Here is a 12,705-nt window from a genome sequence, read left to right as displayed (position 1 = left end):
ACTCCCTCAGCCCCGTCCCAGCCTGTGATTGGCGGTAGGGCTGCTCGCGTTCTGATTGGTTAAGCGGGCAGACCGCGAGGTTTGAACAAGCAGCAGGACGGAGTCGCCCCCAAATCTAAAGTGAGCGGCGGGGGGGCCGGGGGGTCTTGGGGGGGCCTCGAGGGGACGTGTTGGGCTGGGGCTGGCGGGAGCGTGGCGGGGGCGGAGGGGTGGGCAGGGGCTGGCGGGAGCGTGGGGGGGGCTGGGGCTGGCGGGAGCGTGGGGGGGGCTGGGGCGGAGGGGAGGTGGGGGGGGCTGGCGGGAGCGTGGGGGGGCTGGGGAGGAGGGGGGGTGGGGGCTGGCGGGAGCATGGGGGGGCTGGGGAGGAGGGGGGGCGGGGCCTGGCGGGAGCGTGGGGGGGCTGGAGAGGAGGGGGGGTGGGCAGGGGCTGGCGGGAGCGTGGCGGGGGCTGGGGCGGAGGGGGGGTGGGTAGGGGCTGGCGGGAGCGTGGGGGGGCAGGGAATGCAGTCGAGCTCACCTTGTCTGTTCCCCTTCCTGGTCGGAGCTACCTGTGAGGACCATGGCCCAGGGACTCCTCTCCCCGCAGGGGCTGCTCTCTGACGAGGAGGTCACAGCCTCGCCCCTGCTCGAATCCACAGCTGCGGAGTTTGGGTCCGGCCTGCGCAAAGATTTGCTCTCAGATTTCTCTGCTATTTCCCCAAGCCTGGGGGAATCCCAGCAGGTGAGTGTGTTAAGGCTGCTTAATGCTTTTGTTTTTGGAGCTCTGATGTTCTCACTGCTAGCAGCTAGCATAGCCTGCTAATTTAGCAGATCTCCCTGGTTCTTGTAGAGAAAGACCACAGGCGCAGTTCCATGATAAAGGCACTTTGCCAGGTTTATTGCCCTTATGGTACAGTTCTAATGACTTGCACAAGTACTTTAACATGAGTGCCCCATGGCACAGCGTGGCTTAATCAGCAGTGGGAATTTTTGCTTCTGCCTTGGCCACACAAAGAATTAAGGCGAGGTACCCCGACATTTATAGACTGAGACAAGCAACTTATGTATCACCTTGCATGCTTCATGATGATTATCATCTCCCTTTGTTGCTGATAGTTTGACAAAATAAAGGTTTTTTTAAAACTATCTTTTTAGTACTAGATTGGGATGAACATGTACTAGCTTTTTGAAATGTATTTACATAAATATTTAGTGCCTAGTACTTACAAATGTATGTTTTAGCAACACTAGCAGCAGCTTTGCCAAGTTTATGTATTGGGCAGTAAACCTGTAATCATTTGCTTTAATACTGCTTGAATGGTCTGACTTTGGTTTACAGCCTTTGGTTCATGCCTCAGCACCAGGTCTAGTGCTCTAGGCTCTCTTTCTCTAGTTCATGGGTCAGAGATCTGACCTAGGGGTGACTCATTTGCGGAGGGGGCTGCACATTGAACTTTGGCTTGTTTGCTGCACCAACGGGTTAAGATATCAGCCCAACAGAGCGGGAACCAAACCAGGGGTCAGAGCTGGAGTTGTAGTCCAGGAACCAAGCCAGGGGTTTGTAACCTTTATGATGAAAATGTTCCCCATTAATATTAAGTGACTAAGATAAGGGTGTAATCAAACCAAACTCCGTTTTCAGGTTCAAGCCTCTCAGCTGGTTACCAAAAACTTATTTAATAGAGGACCACTAAGTGACACTTTGAATTATGCAGCCAAAGTTTGCTTAATTATTTTCTTTTTAACAAACACGCATGCAATTACCACTTTCACTAATGATACTGTTATACTCTCACTTAAAGATAGAATGGTGAATCAATGAGTATCAGTCCACTAACAGGAAAGTACAGCCTTATAATCCTGGAACCAAACAGTACCATTTTGACAACTGGGGCTCCCTGCAATTTGGCAAGGCTACTCATTTTATACTCTAATACTAATTAACAATAAACTGCTCTTTACCATAATTCTATTTCTATCACCTTCTTATTGGCTTTTTTTATTAGACATTATTTAAATTAACATCTGCACCAATGTCCTTCCCATACTATCAATATAGATAGCATTTTAATAAATTCATAATTCTCAGAAACCTTATAACCAAAACATAACCCTGGGTCATGCACTTGCTAACTTTTATTTTCCCATAACATTTTGTCTCCAACTTACCTCTAGCTTTCTCAGTGTAGTAACTTCATTTTCTCATACTCCTCTATGCTTAGGCCCAAAACCTAACTTTTGCTTATTTCTTCATCTAAACCATTCTACAGGCCAGAGCCAGAATAAGTCCAGGGATCAGACAAGAGTCAGGTCTGGTACGCCCATGAGTCAGGAAGTCATTCAGTTGCTCAGTCAACTTCCTGTGCCTCCTTCTGGCTTAAATGGTATGGTCTGGCTCGGGGCGCCATCATTGTCCCCAGTCGGGATCTGTGTGGGTGGTGCCTCTGATGGGGTGAGAATTGTGCTAGATCCTCACTTCCAGTACTGCTGGATGAGCTGCCTAGTGGCTGCCTGGGAACGCAGTGGATGTGCCTGAGCAAGCTTATTTTTTGAACTTCTGGAGCACTTGAGGCTGAAGCTGGAGCAGGTACCAGTAAAGTGCCCAGAAGCTTCTGAGGCATGAGTCCTATGAGCTACCTGTGCCGCATGCTATGGTTCCCATTGGTGCACTGAATTTTACAGAACTTTCTGGTACTTCCCCTGTGGCTGATGTATCTAACCTGTGTGGGGTTTTGCAGGCTGCATCTGAGGACAATAATGGGAAAGTGAAGGTGTATCTGAGAGTCCGGCCCCTGAAGCCATCTGAGCTGGAGAAACAGGAGGATCAGGTGAGAGCCTGGGGCCAAGCAGGAGCTGCATGTGGAAAATACAAGAATCCATTTCCCCAACCCACCGGGAACAGGGTGGTTGTGCTGCAAGTGGAGATTCCATAACCTCATGCTGTGTCTGGGTGGTGGAGTCGCGGGTGGGGGGGAGATTTCTCTTCTGAGCCACTGCGATGATGGAGTTTTGTTTGTACCCCTCAGGGCTGTGTCTGCATTGAGAATTCAGAGACCCTCCTTCTGAGAGCGCCCCAGGACTCTTTCACCATGCGGAGCACTGCACGGGGGGTAGGCCAGGCTGTGCATAAATTCACCTTCACCCAGGTAGGTGCTCAGGCCCAGATCATGCAACCCACCTTAGCGGGATTTGTTTCTCTCTCTAAAGAAACATGTAACCATAAATGTACTGGATCAAGCATAACTGGCAGCGTGTGCTCAGGAAAGGCTGGGACTGGAATAGCTGATAGGGCTGTGTCTCAGGCTTGAGGGGTATTGGCAAAGGGGGAGCGGGGGGAAGGGCAGCACTGGAATAGCAGTGGGTGCTTCAGCCAAGGGAGGGAAGCCACCATGTGGTGTCATCCTTGCTCCCCAGTGGTGTTTGTGGTTGCAGATCTTTGGGGCAGAGGTGGGGCAGAAGGCATTCTTTGATGAAACGATGGGCGAAGTGCTAAAGGATGTACTCCATGGGCAGAACTGGCTGGTTTACACCTATGGCATCACCAACTCTGGGAAGACACACACCATCCAGGGTAAGAGGAGCCCTTGCTATCCAGTGATAGGTTGATGATTTCTCCCTGTATGAGTGCTCAGCTTGCTGCTGCTCTCTCCTCCAGGGAGCAGCAAAGATGGTGGGATCTTGCCTCGCTCCCTAGCTGTCATCTTTAATAGTGTGGAGGATCGGCTCTACAAGGCTATGGATCTGAAGCCCTCGCTTTCCAGTGAGGTTGCCTGGCTGGACAGCAAACAGGTGCATCAGGAGGAGACCAAGAAGCTGGTCCTGCTGTGCGGGGGGCTGCGGGAGGTGAGTGTCCCTTCTGGGTTTCAGGGCAGGTAGGAGAGCATGTTGGTTGTGTCGGACTCTCACTGTCCATGGTTTTCCAGGAGGAAGTGCTGACTCCACTGAAGAAGAGCCACAGTGCAGAGTCCCAGCTCCAGGCTGCCACTAGTGCCAGTTTTGACAGTGGGGTTGGTGGCCTCTCTTCTACCAGTCAGTTTGCCAACCAGTCAAGCATCAGCCAGCTAGAAGGTACATCCAGCGCCCTGCTGTCCTTTGCCACCCATTCCTCGATTGGGGAGGAGTGGATTTTTCACCCTTGTTATTGGATAGTTGTGATGTGGGAGGGGCAGTAAGGATTCTGCATTCTCTGGGGCTCCCTGTTTCTTTTGGGGGAAGCTCTGTTTTTGGGAAATTTTGGGCTGTGAATACCTCTCTTCTGTACGTTACCCACTGTGTCATCCTGGGGCAACAATCAACATGAGAGAAATAGACATGCCCCTCCCACAAGGGGGACCTACCTGAGTAGCTGAGTGTTCCACCTCACCCAGCTGGCCGATGGCTTGGGCTCTGTCAGACTACTAAGGAAGCAGGCTCTGGAGCTGAGGGGCCCCCTGAAAGCATTTGTCCCCTAGACTGGGAAACCTAGGGACAGTCAGCTGATCTCATCCGATAGACTTGAACCCAAGGAGAGTAGGGAGTCTTGGGTAGCCAGGACCAAAGCCATAGAGGGATCCAGTATAGAAGGTTGTGTGCTCCCCCAGTTCTCCAGATCAGACAGGGCATGTAGGAAGTTCTTGACAAGGGAAAGATGTGAGAGCTAAGGGGATACCTAGCATATCCTGGCTGGAAGTCTGTGTTGGGGGTGGGGACTCCCAGGCAGGGCATATGGAGTGCATTTTGGGCTGGGGTAGAGAGTTTCTGTTGGGCGAGGGGGTGTCGCCCTCTATTCAGCTGGGACATGCTGGGCACTGCTGCAATCACTACCATCCTTTTTACCTCTCCCTCCCAGAGCTGGGTCCTCGCTGGGCTGATCCAGACCGCATCTCGCTCCTCACGGGGGATGTGCAGGTCTCCATCTGGGTCTCCTTCTTTGAGATTTACAATGAGCAGATCTATGACTTGCTGGACACGCCGTTGCCTGGCCAATACCGCAAAAGGCAGATGCTGCGGCTGTGCGAAGACCAGACTGGCAGCCCCTATGTGAAAGGTAAAGCTACCCAGTCTTACGCTCTGGGGACATCTGGGGAAGGGCCTTGCCAGCTCAGGTTTAGACTGAAGGGAGCTATAGACGGAGCGGGTGACAGAGCAGTAATTTGTGGGTGGAGGATGTGATGTGTGTGAAGAGGGGCACTAATGGGGAAGGGAGCGTGCTCTGTGGTATCTTCTACCCAGTCAGCAGCTGCTCTCAGTTGTGCTGTTGTGTTAATGTTTGGTCCCGGCAATGGATAATGTTGGGGGAGCTCAGACTGGCTCCTGGTAATGGAGCCTGGGCTAAGGTAGGTAGCCGGTGCCTGGGAAGGCAACCCTGGTCTCTGTCACTCTCCCACTTGCCTGGCCCCTGGTAATGGAGCCTGGGCTAAGGTAGGTAGCTGGTGCCTGGGAAGGCAACCCTGGTCTCTGTCACTCTCCCACTTGCCTGGCCTGATCTGTGTCTGCTCTTTCAGATCTGAACTGGATCAATGTCCAAGATGCTGATGAGGCCTGGAAGCTCCTGAAACTGGGGCGGAAAAACCAGAGCTTTGCCTGCACCCACTTGAATGAGAACTCCAGCCGCAGGTCTGAGACAGGGAAGAGGATTGGTGTGGTGTGGTGGTGGTCTTATTCTGAGGCTGGGAGCTGTGGAACTGGGGTGTTTTCCAGGAGCATTTGATGCATGTTCCTTTCAAGCTTCTTTTGTCTTTGCTCCCTGCAGTCACAGCGTCTTCTCAATTCGGATTCTGCACTTGAAGGGAAGCAGCAGTGAGATGCTCCCCAAAATCAGCGAGTGAGTCCTGCACTTCTTTGTATGGGGCAGGGAAGTTGGCAGCTCCTGTGTGCTCAGTTCTCCCATTTTTGCTGCCATTAAGGATGGGGGGGTTTGCTGTTGGGGTTGGCAATTGGGTGGGGGGAGAAAGGGGAACTGCTATGAAAGGTGTTGGAAAGCACCATCTGAGTCACCAGGTCCCCACTGAATTGTTGTGAATAGGGTGTCTTGCTCCCATCTCGGGGTTGTGGGGTTCCCTGTGGCTGAGCTGCTGTTAATGGATTTGCCTACCAGCAACGTAATAAACTACAAATGCGAGTTGGCTCTGTGCTTGGAAAGCAGCTGCCACCAGGGAATCAGGGATTTCTGGCTGTCTTGGTCCCCAACCCTGATTTTGGTGGCAGTGTTGACTGGCCTCTAGGTTTGTAATGACCGCTACCCCATCAGCTGTCCTGGGGCCCAAGCAGCTTGTGCACCTTCTCAAAGAAACTGGAAGATGGGCTTTTAAAGGGAGGGTGAGCTTAGAGCTGGGATCATGGGATATTTGGAGTGTGGGGGTGGGGCAGAGCCAGTGGGACCAGATCACAGATATCTCCCTGGGATTTCCTCAGGTTGTCCCTCTGTGACCTCGCTGGCTCGGAGCGCTGCAAGAACCAGAAAAGCGGGGACCGCATGAAGGAGGCAAATAACATCAACACCTCCCTGCACACGCTCGGCCGCTGCATCGCTGCCCTGCGCCAGAATCAGCAGTCCAAGTGAGTGTGTACAGGAGATGAGGGGGAGGAAGAGGATTCCCCAGGTGCTTAGCTGTTGGGCTGAGCAGGTTCTCCTTTCTCCCTTCAGGCTGAAGCAGAGTGTTGTTCCCTTCCGGGACAGCAAGCTGACCCGTGTGTTTCAAGGCTTCTTCACGGGACGTGGGCGTTCCTGCATGATTGTCAACATTAACCAGTGCGCATCTACGTATGATGAGACCCTGCATGTGGCCAAGTTCTCAGCCATAGCCAGCCAGGTCAGTGGGCCAGTGCCTAGGGGCCAGGGTGCCCAGTAATGCAGAAGTTGCTCTGGATCTTCCAAGAGCCTGTAGTCTGGTCCACAGACCTTGTGGGGTCATAACCGTGGACTTCTTTTGTCTCTTCAGCTTGTTCAAGCACCTCCCACAAAGCTGGCACTACCGTCTATCCAATCATTAATCAAGGAACACACCAGGCGAGACAGTAGGAGTTCAGGGGCAGGCTCAAAGCAAGAAGTGGAGACCGATGAAGAGAGTGACGATGATGTGGAAGTGTCCATGTATGATAAGGAGGTGGGTGATCGTTTATCTTGTACCCTGTGAAGCCACCCTGACCTGCAGGGATGGAGGGGTGAGTTGGTCTCAGCCCCAGCCTTTGGGAGCAGGAAGGTGGGACTGGAGCTCAGGCACTGTAAATTATTGGGAATGGGAACAGCTCCAGATGGCTGCCAGCACAACTATTGAATCAGTGAACGCTGGGAGGGTCAGAGAACCATTAGTACTAAGCCTCACAGGTTCCCTCAATGCACAACGGACACTTGCATCCATGTCTCAAATCAGCTTGGACATGACACTGTCCCATGAGTGGAGCATCTGCTGACCAGGAAAGGGCAACAGCTGACAGCAAAGGGCTACTGGAAAGTGTGGAGTTAGCCTCATTTAACAATCTGCCCATTGGGAAAAGGGTACTAAGCAGCAGATCCACTGACTCAGTGACGTGAAGTTGGGAGGAATTGCAAATCCTAGTGAGGACAAATAATGCACAGTAAGAATGATACTCAACCCTTCACAAAGAGCGGGGAGTGAACAGTAATTCAGTGGCAGAACCAAGATCAAGGGCCAGCCCAGTGAAATCTCTACTGGGCCAGGGAAACCTTTTCTATGCTTGGATTCTTTGATGCATAAACATAGGTAGAAGGCTCACATCATTTTGTGCCCTCCTGGCAGGACCTTCCGCGAGCGGTGGAGGTCCTGTGGGATCTTCTGGTGCAGGAGCGGCAGGACAGGATGCAGCTGGAAATGCGCCTCCGTGAGGAGCTCTGCAATGAGATGCTAGAGCAGCTGCAACAGAAGGAGCAGTGGTGCAGGTACTGTCATACTGCAAGGGAAATGGGAACTCATCTCTGCTAATCACCCCTCAACTCTGAGCCTCCCCTATACATCTCTTGTCCGGCACACACAGCATCAATGTCACACTGTACCCTCCCTCCCCCTGTAGCCAGCACTTGGACACGCAGAAGGAGTTACTGGTGGAACTGTATGAGGATAAACTGAGCAATCTGAAGGAGTCACTGACTGATTATTACCAGGAGAGTATTCAGGTATCTGTGGGGGAAATGGACCCACTGTAGGGAGGGGGCATGAGGAAACCAGGCTTGGGAGCAGAGCCAGAGATGTGAGAAGAGCTTGTCTGAGCCCAGGAATCTTCTGTGACTCTCACAATAGCAAGGCTTTCCAACCTCCCCTTTTATGTGACCGCTCCAATTGTATCTTCTGCTTCTCCCTACAGGCCTTGGGCTCTGGCTAGTCCCAGTTCCAACTTCTTGGCTGCTGTTTTATGTAGCACAGCATCACGGTCTGCTTGGGCCTAATTTTTGGGCCCAAACTGGACCAAAACGTAAGCAGGTTGAGTTACCACTCCACCTGACCCTGAGCCAGAGCTGCAGTCACCATCTCCTGCCCTGGGGCCAGCATGCTGGGTCTCCTTGGCACACTCACTCCATAGCACGTGCAGCGCAGCCAGGTGGTGGCAGTGGGCAGGAGCAGAGCACACAGCTGTTACTGACCCACACTTGAGAGGGTCCAGGTTTTACCCACCTGAACCAGCCTCAACACTTGTCATCAGGTCCCATTTGGTTGCAGGGCTCTAACACGGCCACTGTTTGGCAAGGGCTAACAGGCAGCCAGTCTGCTGAAAAACAGCATCTTTGCTTCCTGTGTTCTGAACATGTTGCAAACACACCCTCCAGTCTTAGTGTACATTCTGGAGAAAATAGTAAAATTGACAGATTAATGTTAAGGATTGGTAGATTTCTCTTCCCACCTATTCTTATTGGTGATGGTGGGTAGCTACAGAACTGTTTGGTTTCATTCAATTGAGCAGGCGGGTGCCTGGGGATATGCTGCAGACCCCTCTTGAAGGTTCAGACCTTTAAAATGCCCAGCTAGGAGTAGCTGGAAGCTGTGTGTGTTTATTACAATTTAGTGAACTGCAGCCCACATGCCACTTAGGTGTTTCCTCATGGGAAAGTTTGGCACCTCTTCCCAGTAACAGGGCTTGGCTCTGAGCAAATCTGCCCTTCCTCCCCAGGAGCGTGATGAAAAGATTGAAGAGCTGGAGGCTGCTCTGCAGGAGGCAAAGCTACAGTCAGAGGCCCTGGAGAGGAAAGAGCAGGAGCAGCCCCTGCGCAGATCAAAACGAGCAGTAGCAGCTGCATCCACTCTGCAGCAGGAGTTGCTGGAAGTTAAAGCCAAGCTGGAGCAGTGTCAATCAGAGCTGAACACCACTACTGCAGGTGTGGCATTCGTGCCTTGGTGGCCTGAATGGGGCCTGGGCTCTCCTCAAAGAGCTCTGATTAGAAAGGTGCTCAAGGCAGTGGGACTGGGAATCTTGAGACCAGAGTTCTAGTCCCAGCTCTACCATGTGACCAGCCACTTCACTTCTCTGTGCTGCTACTTCTCCACCCACCCTTTGTTGATTTAGATAAAGCTGGTTTTTGGGGCAGAGGCTCTCCCTATATGTACGAATAGTGCCTAGCCTACTGGGGCCTCTAGGCACTGTAAATAAGAGTTGGGGGGCAGAGTTAAGAGAAGAAATTTCCCTCACCCAAATAAAAAGAGAAGCCCTGAGTATGAGGAGTTTCAAATGGAGCAGTTCTAGATCTGAACTGCCTGACCTGTGCAATTCTAAAGTTTTGGTTCAGTGCACCTGTTGCTGCTTCCAGGTGTTTCACAGGGCCCTGGATTATACAGAACCTAGATCTCTGTGCTGAGGTATGTGCATAAGATGTTCTTTTTCCCCACTCTGCTCCTGGTTGTTTTCAGAGTTGCACAGGTACCAGAAGCAGCTGGAGCCACCTCCTTCTGCCAAACCCCTCACTCTGGATGTGGACAGGAAGCTGGAGGATGGACAAAAGGTAACTGCACCCCTATGAGGATATGGGAACCCCTTTGGAGGGCTCTTACCAATTCACAATCAGCACTGTGTATTTCATGATCACCTGCTTAGCCTCAGCCACACCCTTATGGAAGCCGGTGTTCTGCTGGTAACATTCTCCTCTGGAGTGTGGGATGTATTGCCTCCCCAGTTGTTCAGGGAGCTGCTGTACTGATCCCTGCTCCAGTGGGATCTTTGAGGAGTGAGATGTAGGTCAGGGCTGCTGTGGTATGGCTTTGCCTTGAGGACTGGGTGTTTGTGTCCTGCCTTGCTGAGTCTCTTGCTTGCACTGAATTTCCCACCCTCCTTCAGAATGTGAAGCTGCTGCGGTCAGAGCTGCAAAGACTTGGGGCGTCCCTCCAGGCTGCTGAGAGAGCATGTTGTCACACTACAAGTGCAGGAAAACTTCGAGAAGCCCTCTGCACCTGTGATGACATCCTGGCTAGACAGGTTATGTGACAATTGCTCTTTGTGGGGTTGCATGGGATTCAGCCTAGGCACTTGAATGCCACCAAAAACTTGGCTGCTTAAATGTATGGAAATATACGTTTATTGGGGGCAAGATGGAGAATAGAAAGGAATCCCATGTCCGTTTCCCCTTCCTTTCTCAGTTGCTGGAGGGCAGATCAGGATAAAGAAAGCCACCAGTTAGTACTGTCCCTTATTATTCCATGGGACCATATGTGTAAGAGTAACCATAGTGCTGGCTTCCCCCTCTCAGGACCAAACACTGGCGGAGTTGCAAAACAACATGATGTTGGTGAAGCTAGATCTGCGGAAGAAGGCAACCTGTATTGCTGAACAGTACCATACTGTGCAGAAGCTCCAGGCCCCTTCAACATCTACTTTAAAGAAACGCTTCTGTGCTAATAGGGAAAACCTGCAGCCAAGTCAGCCTCCTGGCAAGAAACCCTTCCTGCACGGCTTTCTGTCCCGCTCACCCGCACATCCTCGTATGGCAGAGAGCAGCCCCTATAGCCGTATCCTGCGTGCCCGGCGATCACCAGTACTCAAGGCCCTGCCCTCTAGTAAAAAATATTAAGTGGGGCCTGTGGGTGAGTTGACCCACCAGCAAGGAGTTACTTTCCCTGTCTGTGTGTATAAACTACCATAGTTAGTAATTCTTCACGGGCTTGTGCAAACACTGCATGTGACTCCCAAAGATGGCTTCAGGTAACCTACTCTGTTTCAGGCCAGCTGCTACTCCAGTCTCTATGGAACAGGGCCTTAGTTCCAAAGTGTAACATTACCTTGCCTCTCAACTTGTATATTCTGTTACATGGTCTATGCATGACAATAAATATACAAACTTACTTAGTGTTTTACCTGTGCAAAAATGTGCCTGCAACAAGTGTCCTAGATGATAGTACCAACCCTGCGATCCTCCAGAAACATCACCTGTTTTAGCCTTTCTACAGCCATGTCAGCATAATGTGCCTAAAGTAGATTTGATGATTTTTTGTTTTTGCTCAAGGGCCACATCTGGGTGGGGAAATTGTATGCAGGGCCATGAATATAGGGCTGGTGTGGGAGGGAGTGCAGTGTGCAGGAAGGGGCTCAGGGCAGGGGGTTGGGGGGCAGGAGGCGTTTGGGCTCTGGCCCTGCTTACCTTGAGCAGGTGTGGGGTGGCAGTAGTGTGCAGCAGGGCTAAGGCAGGCTTCCTGCCTGCCATAGCCCCATGCCACTCCTGAAAGTGGCCAGCATGCCCAGCAGTGGCTCCTGGGGGTGGGGTGGGGCAGGGCAAGCCACTCTGCCATGTGCTGCCCTTGCCTGTGGGTACCACCCCTGAAGCTCCCATTGGCCAGGGTTTGCTGTTCCCAGCCCATGGGAGCTGCTGGGGGGCAGTGCCTGTAGGCAAGGGCTGTGCATAGAGCCCTTTTCTTCCCCCCTGCCCATAAGCTGCAGGGATGTGGTGCTGACTGCTTCCAGGACAGTTCTGTGCTCCCAACTCCTCCCAGGATTCTAGGGCAATTCTGTCTCAACTCTTAACAGAAAGCAGTCACAGGAAATACTAGTTTCCCACTCCCAGTAGAGTTTTGCCTTCTCTTTATCTCCAACAGTTTTCACCCAGTGTCTATCAGCAAGAAGCAGCTCTTCTAAGGAGAAAAAGATAGAAATGAGATACCTTGACGACCTGCTAATTCAAAGATTAATGCAACAGCTGACCAACAAAGCACAGCATCCTAAAATTTTCCCTTGTTATGTTTCAAAGTCAATAAATTCACAGCCGTCAGCTTACACCATAGAGTTCATAGCTGCACTGTCAGACTCTACCTTCCACAGCAGGGATTTCAGACAGAGATCATCATCAACAGACTTCAAACCCATCCAAGAATACCAGTGAGATCACGCTCTGACTTCTAGGACACATGATCTCATGCACTTTTGTCACACAGCATGCCAGACTTCCATGCATGGATCAAAGGTGGTGTTGAGAGTGGTATGTCTACCCACCAGGCCCCACATGGATATAGTCAGTCCCACAGTGGAGGACAGAACCGTTGCAGGTGTTCACTGGTGTTTCTTTTTCCATACCATTAATTACAAAGACTATCTCTGAGTGGAGCTATGTTATCAGAGAGGCCTCATCTGGCTTCAAATTCAGGGACTATGGTCCCCTCAGGAAGATTGTTTGCACATAAACACTTTAGGGCCAGCTGCCTGGCATGCAAGATTTTTCTGACTTCTCCAGGCTGTCAAGAAGCCCCAGCTGTGGGAGCGGTGCAGCATTCTGCACAGATCACACCAGTAGCTTGGCACCTTCCTGGATTTCAGAAC

At 51.7% G+C, this 12,705-nt stretch overlaps 1 protein-coding gene across 1 annotated transcript; it reads left to right on the top strand.

Annotated features, from left to right (window-relative positions):
* The first annotated feature begins 30 nt into the window (after positions 1-30).
* Positions 31-11,240, top strand: KIF20A (kinesin family member 20A). The gene is made up of 19 exons (XM_084635838.1): positions 31-120; positions 545-721; positions 2,718-2,807; positions 3,006-3,125; positions 3,412-3,550; positions 3,635-3,822; positions 3,903-4,047; positions 4,808-5,005; positions 5,463-5,574; positions 5,711-5,782; positions 6,373-6,516; positions 6,605-6,770; positions 6,900-7,064; positions 7,719-7,858; positions 7,990-8,092; positions 9,082-9,286; positions 9,816-9,907; positions 10,240-10,377; positions 10,649-11,240. The coding sequence occupies exons 2-19, from the start codon at positions 560-562 to the stop codon at positions 10,967-10,969; spliced, it is 2,700 nt and encodes an 899-aa protein (XP_084491964.1). The 5' UTR covers positions 31-120; positions 545-559; the 3' UTR covers positions 10,970-11,240.
* Positions 11,241-12,705: the final 1,465 nt, after the last annotated feature.

The sequence above is a fragment of the Lepidochelys olivacea genome (genome assembly GCF_965140295.1).
Source record: "Lepidochelys olivacea isolate rLepOli2 genome assembly, chromosome: 8".
Classification (NCBI taxonomy): Eukaryota; Metazoa; Chordata; order Testudines; family Cheloniidae; genus Lepidochelys; species Lepidochelys olivacea.
The sequence above is the reverse complement of the archived record's forward strand: the minus strand, read 5'-3'. Positions and strand labels throughout refer to the sequence as shown.

Bases quoted from the DNA above. Each gene is read 5' to 3' on its own strand.
- KIF20A (XM_084635838.1), top strand. From the start codon at position 560: ATGGCCCAGGGACTCCTCTCCCCGCAGGGGCTGCTCTCTGACGAGGAG. The intron at 4,048-4,807 runs GTACATCCAGCG...TCTCCCTCCCAG, and splicing joins AAGCATCAGCCAGCTAGAAG to AGCTGGGTCCTCGCTGGGCT. The intron at 8,093-9,081 runs GTATCTGTGGGG...CTTCCTCCCCAG, and splicing joins ATTACCAGGAGAGTATTCAG to GAGCGTGATGAAAAGATTGA.